The sequence below is a fragment of the Varroa destructor genome, unplaced genomic scaffold (genome assembly GCF_002443255.2).
Source record: "Varroa destructor unplaced genomic scaffold, Vdes_3.0 BEIS01000007.1, whole genome shotgun sequence".
Classification (NCBI taxonomy): domain Eukaryota; kingdom Metazoa; phylum Arthropoda; class Arachnida; order Mesostigmata; family Varroidae; genus Varroa; species Varroa destructor.
Genome location: NW_019211460.1, coordinates 640,443 through 655,823, shown reverse-complemented (window position 1 = coordinate 655,823; position 15,381 = coordinate 640,443). Strand labels below are relative to the sequence as shown.

Here is a 15,381-nt window from a genome sequence, read left to right as displayed (position 1 = left end):
ATGTATATATATATAAGCATGCTATAGGGAAGATTATAAAATATGCATTAAGTGTTGATTTTTTGTTTTCCCTGTTAAGAACGTAGCGCTCCGACTGGCCAAATAACCTTTATCTGTTTATCGTTAGTCAGCGTTTCAATAGACCATACCTGAGACAATACACATATAAGAATCTTTTATTCAGCTTTTATTTTGGCTTTGAGATGAAGCTCAGACACGGCGCTCAAAGATCATATGGGCAGCGGCTTTTTGGTAAAGGCGAGCAACACTGCAAAGATGCCGATCAGATACCACAGGGGGGTGTCCGACTGGATTCTACCTATTTTAATGGGCATTCATTATCATAAGTACATGGTGGACAGGAGTCTAACCGAGCCCTGGGCACCATTGGACAAAGACTTGAGCCCAGAGGGTGATTACAAAAAGCAATGTCGAGCAGCATCTTCTCGCGATTCATTGTGCGTGCCGTGTCCTCCAGGTGACTTACTATATTCCCAGACTCTTCCTGGAAATAGTCGAAGCAGTACCGACTTTCAAAGCGGTCTAGATATTAGTTGTAAATAGGTTCACGATGCAGTAGCGAGGCAATGCCAGAGTCTCTTGACGACCACGATACAGTTTATCGTGGCCTTGTTCCTAACCCGTGCCAGCGTTTCCGTTAAAAGTAATTGCATGTTACAAGCCAATTCCGTTAATCTAACATAATTAGTATAGTGGCTGAGCTCACACAATCTCCTCAAAGAACGCTGTGCACATGTTAAATACTCTTTTACTCTGCGCCTTCGTAAATAATGTACTGAGACCCAGAACGCACTATAAAGCCTTCGTTGGATGTCAACAATATCCCATCGTACAGAACTTCAGACTTGCAGAAATTTATAACATAGTGTGTTATAAATACTACACGAAGACATTATGCGTCTTGCGTCGATCGGAACCTCGGGTGCTATAATTTATAGACCTTGAACAACTCCGTCCTGTTTTTGGCTGGTAAACTAAAGATGTGCAGAGCTAAATTAGATTTTCTTCTGCGTCTCAAAGAGTGCCTACTGAGCCTTCGACAAGGACCATAGGAGCCGATATTGAGATCGACACCGGGACACAACACCTGATTGAAGACGGGTGAAACCAAATCAACAGCGGCAAGCTCACTGTAGTAAAAGGTACCGAAATAGGATTATTAAAAGCTTCCAACATTTAGCTGAAGCAATTTGCCATAATGTATATGCATTTTCTCCAATAAAGGATTTCTTAGGTAACTTTGCAAATGTTACGCACTTATCGCCTAGTGCTATCGAACAGGGACACGCATACGTTACCCTGTAAATATATGCCACTCTTGGTTTTGCCAGTCGGCCATGAGTGTCCTAAAATAACGGTTACAACCCGGTTAAGGACCATCGTTGCTGCTTCGTAGGGAAAAAGAATAAGCAGAAAACAGAAATTACCTTCTAACCAAGCCCCATATCAGCATATGGAAACAGTTGCAGGATAATCGCTATCTATTGTATATATACGTATTCGACGAATTTTGATACTGAGCCAAAGTTTTTATCTATTTGAATCCCTATGAGCTTGGCATACTAGTTTATATTCGTTGGACCTATTAATTTCTATTCACATACGTTTAATTGTCTAGCAGACCAGATGGCAAAAAGGACTGCTGGCTCGCCTTTTCGAGCCGATCGAAGAACCTCACAACGAAACGTTTCAAATATGACTCCTCCTTAGCATTGCCCAGGTACGTAACTTTAAAAATATCGCATTTACATTTGTTTAACAAACTCTTGTTCCCATTGTGAGTCCAATTGATCCTTCAGCTGCTGATTTCTTAGGAAGATCAACTGAATTACAAAATACATATATTTTATGTAGCATTACTTTAGCTTTGGTTTGGGAACGAAATGTATGATTTGAGTGATTACATCTATTGACTGTATATGTACCACTCATGATCATACAACTCTAAACCTAACAGCAATTATTTCGGCACTTTATTGAGAAGGCCATTTAAATTTGTTTTTTTTTTTTAACTAACCACGTTGCTTGTGTATGGACGCACGCAAAATGAGCGTCCGTGGACGTCTGCCTATAATTTTTCACCCGTTTGCCTTCCGCAGCAGGTAACACCGTCCCGCCATGATATGCTATAAGACGGTGATGATCATGACGATGATTATGATGATCCACGAATCCAGTAGACAAAACAGCCTTAGCGAGCTATTAAACAATCGTAAGACAAATAATAGGACTATAGCTATACCAACAGCAGCGCCATCGTTGAACTGGTGAGCGAGTTCTTCTGGCACACAAAGCAAAAGAGGAGGCGCTCCGTGCCCATACGCGTCTGTGTGTTGATGGCCGCTCAACGCGACCGTATCGTGTTTTAGTTATCTTCTGTCGTTTAATGGCAGCGGCCGCTGTACTGGCCTCGCCGTCGAGTCCCGATTGGCGCGCGGACGGTCCCCAGAGGTTTCCCCCTTTCAAGCACTGTCGAAGGGAGGCGGCTCCTGACGAGCGATTTACGTTGGTCGACATTCTTGTCCGTCGTTTTCGCCTTTTTGACGCTATTTGTATCCGGCCCAGTCTGGAATCATTCCTGCCATCGGTTCTGTCCATACGGTGGTGCATCTAGTGCGTCGATGGGGGCGATTCGAAAATGTCTCGAAAGAAAAGCTTGTATTCCACGCATACCCAACGTTAAATATCTGGCGCCTTATATACTATGAGGATCTAATAAATACTTCGCACCGTCAAGAAGTAATGACGTCACAACGGTTAGCGCGAATTTTAATTATTTTTTGTTACTGTTACGTTTATTTCAAGCACAAATTGGTACAACGTCTTGTTTCTGTTGTGCAACAGCAGAAGCATTGAATTAGATTAGAGAGAGGGGTTGGTCATTCTGTATTCATTTTAGTGAATCTGCTCTTCACACCACATATCATTGTACTTGTAATTCTTCAACACAATTGACGTCGGTGAAGAAAATGGCTCGCGGAAGTAACCTGGACGTCGGGTGATGGCTAGATGTCGCAACATATCGTGGTTTTCAATACGTTCGGAGACACTCTGGTGGCAAAGTGTGGGAAAGGGATTTGCCCCCAAGAGGGGCGAGTTAGTAGCCGTTGCTTTTGGTGGTGGTGTCTTGCTTCGGCTGGACACAGAGTGGCTGTCGTACTGGCTGAATCCCAACAGAAGGAGGGGCATAATATGTCAGTTAATTAGCGGTACATAGCAGGCGACGCAGACACACACGCACATAAATACACACATAGTCACACCCAGGCAGGCAGGCAGGCAAGCAAACACACAGCGCCCATATATTTTAATCAATACGTAATTTAGTAATAGGCATAGATGTAGGTTAGTCTAATGAGATTGCCTAATTATTGTGGGAGTATAAGGACATAAAATATCCGTTACACATTCACAGACGTCAAGCACTAGCCAGCTTATAGAAGTTCTTATTGCGATTGGCGTTTTTTTTTCTGTCGAGTTTGTATGCTATTCATATGTAGAGCCGGCTGATACTGGCCCTGGTTTAAAGGTAATTAACATTTTTGTAAGTTACAGTTATAAGTAGTCATCAAATCTTCTTGTATATAGAAGATGATCGTCGACGTCGTTATTACTTGATCTGGAATACATGGATAAATGCTCTGTTTGATAAAATACTTAGACAGTGCGTATGACCAAACCCGTGTGGTAGGTAGCGACTTTGTCGGTTATTTCTAAGGACGGGTTTTGGTCTAGCTTCGAATCCGGGCACAGGCACAGGTCATTCTGCGCTGGAAGCCAGCCGTCTGTCTGATGGAATGCCTAAAAGCGATGCCGGATGTAGAACTCGAAACATAAAGAGTTTACGTTATCGAAGATGGCAAGGTGGCAGCGGAATTATTAATCATATCTACCAGAAAATAGCTTTCTAAACTGCGTTATCCGCTTATATTTGTCAAGAGTCTTTTTCTCTGGGCCACGCGGTAAAATAGTCTATCGCAAACTAGCGTCTAATGTATCCCGAAATAATACCAAATATTACTTTTTATTTCAACCAATTAGCATCAGTTTTTCTCGCGATTTAACCCGATGCATCAAGGCCGATGGTATCGTGCTTCGTATAACCAATATTTTTAAAAATATTGAGCCTGGGAGCAGGAGGGCAAACGAAAACGGACACGTCAAGAATAGTCGCAATATTTTTTTTTACTCCTGGATTGTACTCTGACGACAATAACAGTGCTGCATACTTGTAGAAACAGCCAGAAAACAATATTAATAAAAACATAATCATCTTCGGTCACTTAAGAAGAAAGTGCGGTAAGGTATAAAAATTGTTACTAATCATGATAAAAACAACAGCACTTTATTACAACTCGTTCCAATATCTCGAAATGATACTTATCGATTGGACCGTGTTAACCCTTTATCCACAAAAATATATGGTGAAATCCGTCTATTGTACATCTAGTGACTATGTAGAAATTCACTCTAAATATATTTCTCCTTCTATTATTCCTCATTGTTTTGCTTTTAAAAAATCACAGATCAGTATTAGCCGCTTTATCTTCTTAAGACTGGATGAACGTTTTTTTTTTTTACCTCGTCTGTGCTTTTTCCAGTAGTTCTTTTTTCCTATAGAGATGTGGGTTTTGAAAAGTGCGGTTTTTAATGCGGTCTAGTTCTGCGGGTCCATTTTGCTGAGACTAGTGCCTTGAGCCTACTTTTACCTGCTATAGTAGGTCAGTTAAAGGAAGAGCAAACAGTTTAGGATGCAGATTGCTGCCTTCGATCCCACAATATTGTGTGTCTCGCAAAAACTATTAGTCTGCATGGGAGGTTTGTGGTGCTGGCCTGTAATAAGACCCTCAAAATGTTTAGAACATTGCTGAAACCTGTAGATTAAACTGTTCTTTGAGTGCTTGCAATTCGGAAGTCAACAAGCACACGGTAAACAAACGAGCGCTTTTTGGCAAAAATTTTTTCAACATTTTTAAGAAATATTGACATTGTCGTCATAGGGATCGTCCTGAGCGGAATCGGTGCTATTTGTAGTGCTGCTTTCAACCGTTGTAAGCTTTCTAAGAGGCTACAAACGTTGTATCTTCCTTTGGTAACCCGCGCATAATTTTTGGTTCGTTGGGTCTCTTTTAGTCTTTGTGACAGGTGTCGACAAAACGCTTCCTCCAAGCCGCTAGTGTAACTTTTGTGCATGAGCAGTACAGTTGTTAAACGCTATCTAACACATTTTTAAATAACGGAAAAACGGTCAGACGATCCAATCAGTGGCCAAGATATTGGAACTACAGATTAGAACAGTTTATATATCGGATGTATCAGAATGAGGAAGAAAATGGCCCGTTAAAGAAACTTGTTTTTCCAAATGGCGTTGTTCTAACCTTATTAAATGGTATCCTTACAATATAATGAAGCTAAGCCTACGTACGATGAGCGCAAAAGCATTGTTAGCCTACGTTACCGCTGGAGAAATGGTTAGCAACGGTCACTATAGATTGTTTGATAGGCAGGAGTCAACGTGGGGCGCTGCTTTCGGATTCGTATCGGACTGACTTGCATCCACTTCACACGGATTAACAAAACGATCCGACGTAAATGAGTGGGGACGCGGGATACGTACGCCTTCGGCAGCTGATGTGCTTGTTTCCAATAGCTTCTGTATTGAAGCTTTTGGATATTTTAAACGTGATGCTTCAAGAAGACAGGCCTGTTTTCTAACTGTATTCTAAGTGCCAATCTATAACGATTTTTCCCACCGTAACTATGTGAATTCACGCAAACTCTAATTATGCAGAGTGCTGGGTAAAGTTAGACAAATACAGATAGATGTCGAAGGGAATACTGATGCGTTCGACGTAGTATTTCTTAGCTATATGCTCAAGAAGCATAGGAACTTCCTTCAACGAGCAAAGTAAACGTAGAAATCGCTGCTAAGCTGATTTCTGAGAAGGTCTAGTTTTTCAATGAGCTAATTAGGTGTGACGACTGATCTGTTCGAGCTTACCCGGACATGGCCTTGCTAAATAACAACGAGACATTCCGTGTCCAAGTACGGTCGAATGCACGATATGGCCTCCATATGCACGTAAATTGTTGCCTTACATCTGTTAATATTATTCAGCGTTTTCTTTAAGGATAACAATTCTAAAGGAGAGTCAACTAGTCGCTATAGCAAGTGCACTGAACTATATTAATTCAATGGACAAAGGTCGTGGCATTAAGAGATAGTTCTTGCTTGTTTAGACACCTCTATCTATATCTTTGTTCAGATATGAGACGAAAGTAGAGTTGGGAACTTTCACTCGTTAGCTGTTAATGAAGCCTAAAATAAGCTGATAGATAAAAAAAAAATTATTTAAAAATAGATTTTTGTGAAACTCATATATTTTTATAATAGAACAGTAAAGCAGTATGGTTTGCTTTTAGTTCTAAATAAACTAAGCTTGCTAACCGAACAGTATGGATCATGGGCCAAGTATGAAGTCCAATAGGATTGAGACCTCAGATTCGGTAGCGTATGCGTTGTTTGTCGCAAGCAGTTTACGGTCGAGAATTTTGAATAATTCTAGATTACGTACCACTATTGGCAAACGGAATCTGGAAGACAAATCTTCGACTCTCTACGACCGCAAGCGGATTGTATGCAATGAAAGAATATAGTGAATTTAAACGCAACGAAGATAAAAATCAATGATTTTCGACAATTCAGTTGTGTATTTTAAACGTAGAAGCGCGCTGACGGAATTCGATGAAGAAAAAACGCTGGGCAGAAAAAAACTCTCACTGAAACAGCGCCCCGTTATTCGCAGCTGCAATCATCATGAAGAAAAATTGGACTGAATTAGAGACGGTAGGAAAAAGGTCCAGCACTTAACTACCCCTAATGGACGAATGAATCGCTATGATCACAAAGGCACAAAGCGTAAGCAGTGTGCCCGCTGTTTCCGGGATTCCCTAAAACATCTCATACGACCTGGATAGGCAAAAATAGAATCAACGAGTGACTTTAGCCCCTACATTTCCTAGATCTAAGCCCTTTTTTCCCAATTGCTTTTATGCGCACTTTGCAACCGACCCGTTCAAACGAACGGCCGATACCGAGATGAAGTTTATTAATGTAAATCGTAGGAGCACAGTCGTCGCGAAGCTTCCAGAGTTTTGGCATCTAGGCGAAAATAGCATAGAAAAAATACATAAATTAATCTATCTTTGCTGAGAGGTTATTTAAGCTTTTCGACTATAGCGGACAGGCTAACAGTTATCTTCTTCTTCATCGTTTAAGCTTCCTCTAAGCATAACATTATATAACTAGTAACGGCATTATTTCCACAGTGCCATTGTTCCGAAATCGCACCCAAAGTTGGTGGCTGTTTTTTTCCCCATTGGAAAAACCGTGTTCCTCTGCGTCAAGCTTATGAGTGTTCGAAATGCATAGACAAACGACTCATCTAAGATACCGCTGAGGTATAGGCACTATAAATATGTGCCTTAAGCTTTACTATTTAAGCAATATAGAGTTAAGACCATTAATTAAAGTTCCCGGGTGTAGAAAATGGCGAATTCTGCCAGTAGCTTTAAAAAATAAAGGTATATAAAGTTTTTCACTTGTCTATGTAAATAACTTATATATTGATCGCGTCGACCAACCGAGTGACGGTGTTATTTCCTTTCTGAGCTAAAAATATTATCTATCAGTAATTGTTCAGCCATGATGAACAGCCGATGGCACCTAATTATTATCTGATCGATCAGTCTTGTGAATCACGCTCCATCTTTTCATATCGTGATATAACGTGACCGACTGCAAAAATCAATCTGTCACTTTTTTTTTTTTTTTTTTTTGCTGTCCAATAGTCCAAATGACAGAATAGGTCTTCGTCATTATCTAAGGTCTTTTCTAGGTTGTGCCGATTAAAATAGTTAGCTTTAATAACGGCATTTAACATTATTGCTATCTTATTAATTATATTTCACGAATAGCTAACTAGCCAAGACGAGGTACGCTTAGATACTTAGCGCAACAATAACCTAACCTAAGGTTCTTATATTCCCGTTTATTCGTCTATATATAACTATTAAGCGGTTTGACGCTCCAAGAGTTATACGAGCGCCGAAGCCCTATAACTGTGGCGTTAACAAGTCTCGGTGTACGTAGCATACGTTAGTTGTTCACAGACATTTGACAATGTTGACTATCATATCTATAAGAAGTGCCGTTGCAAGGAGTAAGTTCTAAGATAGCCAGGAACAACTGGCACAGTCATACCTTACAGGTCCGACACTCGCGAGCGACCTTGGCTACTTTCTGCTTGATCGAGATACCAGTCCCCCTAAGGCTTTTCAGGCTTCATTTCTAAGTCCTATTCTGTACATGATGAGACAGAGATATGCATGTTTAACAAACAGGTGTTATCTTTTTTTTTTTTTTTTTTTTTTTTTTTACATATTTACTAGGAAATCCGGAAACAGATTGACTGGACAAAGCCTCTTATGCGATAGCTTGAATGGAGATACTTGTTCCTAGACATGTTGCCTCCAGATAGCTCAATACATCGTCAAGTATAAGCGTGCTAGTTACGTACAACCATCCGGAAGTTTGATATTTCCGATGAGCAACAGAAATTGGTTGTATATGTGTGTTCCAGCGCAGTATACCTTGCCTTACATCAGCTTGCTCAGGATAGATTTGTGGAAGTTGTTCGTGGACCCCAGAGTGTTTATCTGAACCGAATGATTTTTACCTAGGGTAGCTAGATCTGCAGCGGACTACTGATGCTCGAGTATTTAGTAATCTTATGAGAAATAGTTAACTTGGTGGTTTTATATGTAAATTTAAGACTAGAATACTTGTCATCGTATGGTTTATTGCGCCACCAGAAACGAAACCATTCCAAACGTGTTCATACAGTCCACTTTTTAATGAAATAGCGTGAAAATGTATTGTATCAGAAAGAGTATCTGTAAACGTCAAAATTTTCGGACAGCTGCTGCTTAAAGGACGAAATAGAAAAATTGAACGCATCAGTCGCTTGGGTATTTTTGTAAAAACTGAAACGGTGCTGATTAAAATATTTTCCACTCCGACATGTATCACGAAACATTATTTTCTCATTCGGATCCTCGTTTTTCCAAAACGGAAGAAAATTGATATATGTATTATATGAAAACTGTATATGTAAGAGTTATAGACGCTCCTAGAGGGTAAATTGAAACAAGCAGAAGGTCACTTCGAGTCTAGGAGCAACTTAACGCGAAACTGGCTACTGGTGGCTTAAGCCAGAACCAATTACTATATAAAACAACCCAACTTAAGTGTTAATTCCAAAAGTCAGTGGCTATTGTAAATGATGTCGCTAACAGGCAAGTTTCTACGGACACTCGACCTTTCTCACATATTTCGCCCTGAAAGCGTACAGACTTTAAAATCGGTCACAGGTTTCAAGAATAAGAGAGAGAGAGAGAGAGAGAGAGAGAGAGAGAGAGAGAGAAATGGTCAAGCCTCTCTCTTGTTTGTCAGCAATTCTATGATTACCATAGGCAAGTAATTTTACCTACTGCATCTGGCAGCTCGAGGAGCGCATCGATAGTATTCGAAGTTAATCGTGATCAGCTACCGTAACCGAATCTTGGCGTGCTTATGTATTTCGCTAACTGAAGGTATTGATGCACCTCACAAACTCGTTTCTGCCCACATTTCGATTCGAACGGCAGCGCTACCCCTCGATCTAGCATTCAGATGGGTTATTTGTATAAAGTAGCATAGCTTAAATTCAAAGAACTAGCAAAACATCTATCCAATAAAAATAAATAATATCTTCAAATCGGAGCTCGAGTATTAACGATTTGATTATAATATTGTAAATACAAGTTATTAGCGTGTCTACAACGTTAGCCGTTTTCCATTAATCTATAAAGAAGTTGCCCCTGCGGCCGTGGTGATAGCATCGATGTTCACATCATGGAAGACTCGTAGAAGTCGTTACTTTTATGCGAATTCATATGCAACCCCGCCCAAATGTTAGCAGTTCTTCGACGCATAGACGGGTAATTTTCCAGAGCGGGCAAACAAGTTGTCCTCCTCTTCTTAGGCGTCAATTTGTTACTGGTCAGCCGAAGAATATTCCGTGCTCAGGTGAGCCGGATCAACAATACGTCTGCGGCGGAATTTGGCCAGACGCTAAAACGTATGTCCAACCCTTCGGCTAATCAATGCTACCATAACCCCATATATTTACTCAAGCTCCTTGCCACTACTGTTAATATCGGTACTGCGTCTTAATTAGTCGACAGTTTGTCGGATCTCGTCCATATTACAGGAGCTCAGTCGGCGATTGTATACACGCAATACATCATAGAACATTAGACGCTCCAAAGCAGTTCTATTCTAGCTATTGCGATATGGCCAACACTGATTTAACTATACGCGCTGTACATACAGCACACAGGTGTAACAGTCTATACAGAATTCACGAATGCGACGCGCAACAGCTGTCGGCAGGTGACAAATAGATGGCACAGCTGAATGTGTGCATAAAATGCAGCACGGGACATAGATCACAGTAGTGTAAACGATGCAATTGTTATTGTTTCGGCGGCAATAATCATGTCTACCGTCAAAGCGGCCGCTGTCGAGGTACATACATGTGCTGACGCATGGCTGGCTAAATGGCCAAGCCTGCTGCCTAACCAGTTTCCCGCTAGGTGGGAGGGGCCTTCTCTGGCCACCACTGAAGTGCCCACCATCGATTGATATGTGTATGTACCCTACTTGATTGACCGTAGAGGCATTCACGCGCGTTTGCCGGACTGTTTGTCTGTTCGGTAGTTGACTGGGCGCGCGCAAACTTCGTCTCTCCATCGACAGTCGGTCTGTATCTGTATCTGTGTAGACGAGCGCGCGTCGGGTGGGCAAGAGGGGAATGACGATGATAATCTTCAGCATGCTGGTTGGTGGCTGGGGCATCGCCGTGATGACGATCGCCATCGGCGCCAGAACGGTGGAAGAAGCAGATTGGAGAAGAAGCTGTTGTCTCAGGGTGAATCTTCTTTATTAAGGCGTCCAAAAGATCAATGTGCGTGTAGTGGTGAAGTAGAAAATCGCGCACGCTGTGATGAGCTGACCAAAAATCTACTGTAGGAATAGGTCCCAAGAGATTTTGTCGGGCACAGAAAAAAGTAACCGGCACGTTAGAAAGTGGACAAGATACCCTTGAATGCTGTGAAAAATCAACGTAAGGAGAAAGGTAAAAACTGTGTTAAGCGCACGCGTTTGAAACGAAAACACGGTCTTGAGAGACCTGCCATTAATGTTACGGCTTACAGGCATCGAAGTCTGCTTGAGATCGATCATTACTGTAGTAGTGACGTTGAAACGATTCTCCAATAGAATAATTCTGCTCTTTCATCCGAAGTTCGGTGAATCATTTGGTGAGAGCTCAATAACGGCTGTGGTGCACTCAAGGCGGATTTAAACAATCAACTAAATGATCTAAACGCTTGTGGATAAAGTGAGTGTGGTTAATATTGTCGAATACCGTTGAAAACTTTACGCCTCTTAATGCACGAAGGATCATACTGAGTAACTCAAAGAGGAAACTAGATTTTTCTTTCGAGGATGTGAAACGATCACACATCAGCATTGAGTTAGAGTGATGTTTAATGATCTGAGCGCCTTCATACATGAGGATGATCCAGAAGGATTTTGAAGAGCTCTATGGGGCCCCTCTGCGACTGGACGCCGGGTCTCCCCCTGATTATGCTGACAGACAGCTATATGGCATTAATTTTAAAAGGTTAGTTATAATTTGTTTCAATTCCAGTTCTGGGACTTTATAGATTTAAAAGTGAATCACAGATAGAAACATTGCAATGTATGACACGTAGTTGCATGATAAATCAAATACCCTTATCTACAAATCTGTCCTGCCACACTTGCAAAGGTTGCTCGACAGTTTTGAAGGTACTCAAAAACGCAAATACTTAGATTCGGGTTGTATGCTGCAAGGCAGAAAGTGCGCCGCTGCATCGACAATACTTCGCTGGGGTCGGGACAGTAAGCAGACAGCATCGTATGGCTACATACACTGACTTCAGATCGATCATCCAGAATATAGACCATCAAGAACTTCTAAAACGGATGCCGACTGAACGGGCCCCTAATACTCTGAACGTTCCTTCTAGGTGAAATTTTCGAGTTCGCATAAACAAGACCACCTCTCCGTATTGATGTGATCGGCCATTGACGTAATAAGCCAGCTAACTTTCGATATAATATTGCTATGGAAAACGCCATGACGTAAAATGTCTGCATTTAAAAAATGGGCCTCTTGAGACATTCAATCAGCATTTATACCCACTATTCGTTAATGAAAAATGTCTTCATGAAGAAAAACACTTCGTCACATTGCTGGCCGAATCGCTATTGTATGTACAGGATTACGCCCATTACAAGAGTGGAAAAAACAAGCCATTCATCTGCATGGAAATTCTTCTTTGAAATTCCCCAAAAACCTTCTACCGCCCATTAGAAGTACAAATCAAATATAAAAATGCAAAGAATGATAGCAAACGGCCAATAATAGTCGCAGCATTGAACATGCTTTGTATAGCCAAACGCCAGCGCTTACTTAGTACATTTTCTATATTTACTTAGATAACAATGCAGTCAAAAGGAAAATACGAATTACGCGATGCTTGATATTATCTGTCACTGACACATAGTTGCTCGTATATTATCGTGCCATCACCGTTAGCCACCCTACGCACCGACCCATACGAAACACGTGCGAAGACCCTAGCCGTAATCAAGCATTAAAATGGGTACAAAACTAATATTCGTCGTACGAAACCGTTTATTATAGTCTTTAGTATAGGCACGGTTTGCCACTGCTCGACCGCAGAAAGGGCAAACCCGATAGGAAGTATTCGACCTAATGTAATGCATACAACGGGAATGTGAGGCGGTGATCAGGGACATCTTCGTTTTCTGTGCCTATTGCGAATGCCATAACGCGTCTAGTACGCGAACAACCTCAACGAGAGCTGGTGATCGTATAATCAATGTCGTTCCGACCCATCTCAATAGGTTGCCTTCTGGCTACCCTTGTTTGTTCGTCGTTGAACTCTAAGAGCAGGATGAACAAAGTCCACTTCGTATCCAGGACCTCCCTGCCTGAGTTTCGGTCGAAGGAGATCTTTGTTCCGAATTACTGACTGACTCGCGAGTACCGCAACGGTCTCCATAGGCAACGATGTGTGCACGCTTAATATTGTATTTTGCAGCTCTGTTTACTTGCTTTATATCCGAAAATATTTCGATCATCTGTTCCTTTCCACAATGAGTTTGCGGCTAGTTACAGGCAAAAAGCCTCGGATGTGATCACAAGCAAACTATCCTATTTCGTTGCGTATGATACCAGCAACAAAACAGATACCGATCGTGAGGTAATGGCGAGTGGGCAGTCTTACTGCGTTTCAATTTACCAAATCCCTGATCATGTCCTTTTATTGCTAATACTTGTCAATTAGGTCGGTGCGATCCGCTAGGTGAAATACAGATCAACTGTCTATCACAGAGAAATATAGACACATAAAGGAATATACAATCAACCGCTATAATGGAACAACATTTAGAGCGTTCTTCGTATAACAAATGAAAGTTTACTCATTCCGACTATATTCTACCTCCTTGTGTATCGTTATCGACCTTTAGGCGGATTATACGATTATAGCGTACCAACTCTTTCTCATCCTAATCAGTTTTTACCACAAAGGCCGCTAAGGGTATTTTAAGCGTCAAACGCTTGGGATTTTCCGTATTTAGTATTGAGTACAAAATTAAATATAGAAGATAAACCGTCCTTCTTGATCAGCGTAGCTACGATATTAGCGAACTGAAAATTTATATATAAAGTTATAGGTATAACTAAAAGTGACGCTAACAGTGACGAGCAGCTTAGCGTCCATTCTCTTAATTCTTGCACATTATCTCTCTGAAAGCCTGGGAAATCCTAACAATTTAAGGATAAACAGCCAAAAATTTGACATGTTGCGGCGTACGATGAGCGAGCATCATGAAACAGGACCGAATAGGGGATCAGGGACGTTTAGCTGACGAACAGCATAAAATTTAGAAATTTGAAAAAAACGGAGCCTTAGTTGAAATCGGCTCGAGGTACCAAAACATTCACTTTTGTAGAAGATGACCACGTGTAGCAAACATCAAAAAATGATGAGAAGCCTATTAATACCTACTAATGAACACGGCATCTATGCCAGTGGACCTATTGTCACCTATTTAATTATTGAAACTAGAAACCTTTTTGACGCGTAAAATATTTTACAATTTCTACAAACTGCATTAAGACCTTATATTTTTTTACAGAGTTGTAGAGAAAACAGTCCACGATTACAACACTGTGTTCCTTTTTTCAAATTATAATAGGTTCTAGCTACGCTCTCGCTGGCAGGCGATGCGTTGATCATCAGGCCGTCACTTGACCTAGTAACTAGCTTGACTCTGGCTACTTTTATCCTCTGTTAAGGTAACACAGGATAGGACACAATAGGATAAATACGCACACACACCCCGTAAAAAGGAGAAGGTTGTACGTTGTTTGTAGAGTAGGTACTACTCAGTTGTTGTACAGAGTTGACAAAGGATTTAACGGTGTTTACTGAACGATGCTGTACTTAAGCGATGAATTCTACGGGCAACTATATGAAACGTGTGGTTACATCATCGGTATCACTCGTTTCAAACTGTTATCAAACTGTATGTCACCTTTGCTACAGAGCTATTGGTCTTCAATTGGCATCAGTGAAGTGAATTCGAAGGCCGGTCAGTGTTTGTTCATTTATTGATATGACCCGAAAAAACATTCGAGTAGAGTATGTAGAATTTTCCGAAACCTATTCATGGAAACAATATATATTTGTTCTTAGCTTAGTTAACTGTAGTTAAAATATGTTCTGGATCAGCTTTTCTTATGATACAATAAAGCGCGAGGGTCATATCTTGTTCTCGCTGTCCGCATTGAAGTATCTAAAACTCCTCTGGCAGCACTTCATACAATATGAATAATATATACTTAAAATTACTAACACATACAAACCCGGTACGAATGAAAAAAGGCTTCGATGTGTGTAGAGTTTAATTTTAAATGCACCATAAGGTTAGGACATACCAAGGGGAGGGATGTTGTAGTAACCAACAAAAAGAAAAACAAAGTGAAGTCGATAAAATACTATTCTGTTTATATAAATTCATATTTAGAAGAGGCCGAATACGTTCGTATTGTAGCTGACTATTTCGATTGTTCAGATTGCGTACCGTTAATAGTTTACATACAATATAAATATATA

The 15,381-nt window shown here is 40.8% G+C and overlaps 1 protein-coding gene and 1 long non-coding RNA gene across 3 annotated transcripts in view; both read left to right on the top strand.

The window, feature by feature from the left end:
• Window positions 1-2,198, top strand: part of LOC147754167 (uncharacterized) — a 14,539-nt gene extending 12,341 nt beyond the window's left edge. The window contains exons 2-4 of the long non-coding RNA XR_015317685.1: window positions 1,042-1,163; window positions 1,643-1,741; window positions 2,121-2,198. This is a non-coding gene — a long non-coding RNA (uncharacterized LOC147754167). The remainder of the gene's footprint in view (window positions 1-1,041; window positions 1,164-1,642; window positions 1,742-2,120) is intronic.
• An 8,431-nt stretch (window positions 2,199-10,629) lies between these two features.
• The window catches only part of LOC111254421 (uncharacterized), a 60,364-nt gene continuing 55,612 nt past the window's right edge, over window positions 10,630-15,381 (top strand). Inside the window, exon 1 of one of the 2 annotated variants that reach the window (XM_022815257.2) lies at window positions 10,630-11,810. In XM_022815257.2, coding sequence (XP_022670992.1) covers window positions 11,698-11,810 — 113 coding nt within the window. In that variant the 5' untranslated portion in view covers window positions 10,630-11,697. The remainder of the gene's footprint in view (window positions 11,811-15,381) is intronic. The other variant, XM_086975646.1, reaches the window with a different exon arrangement.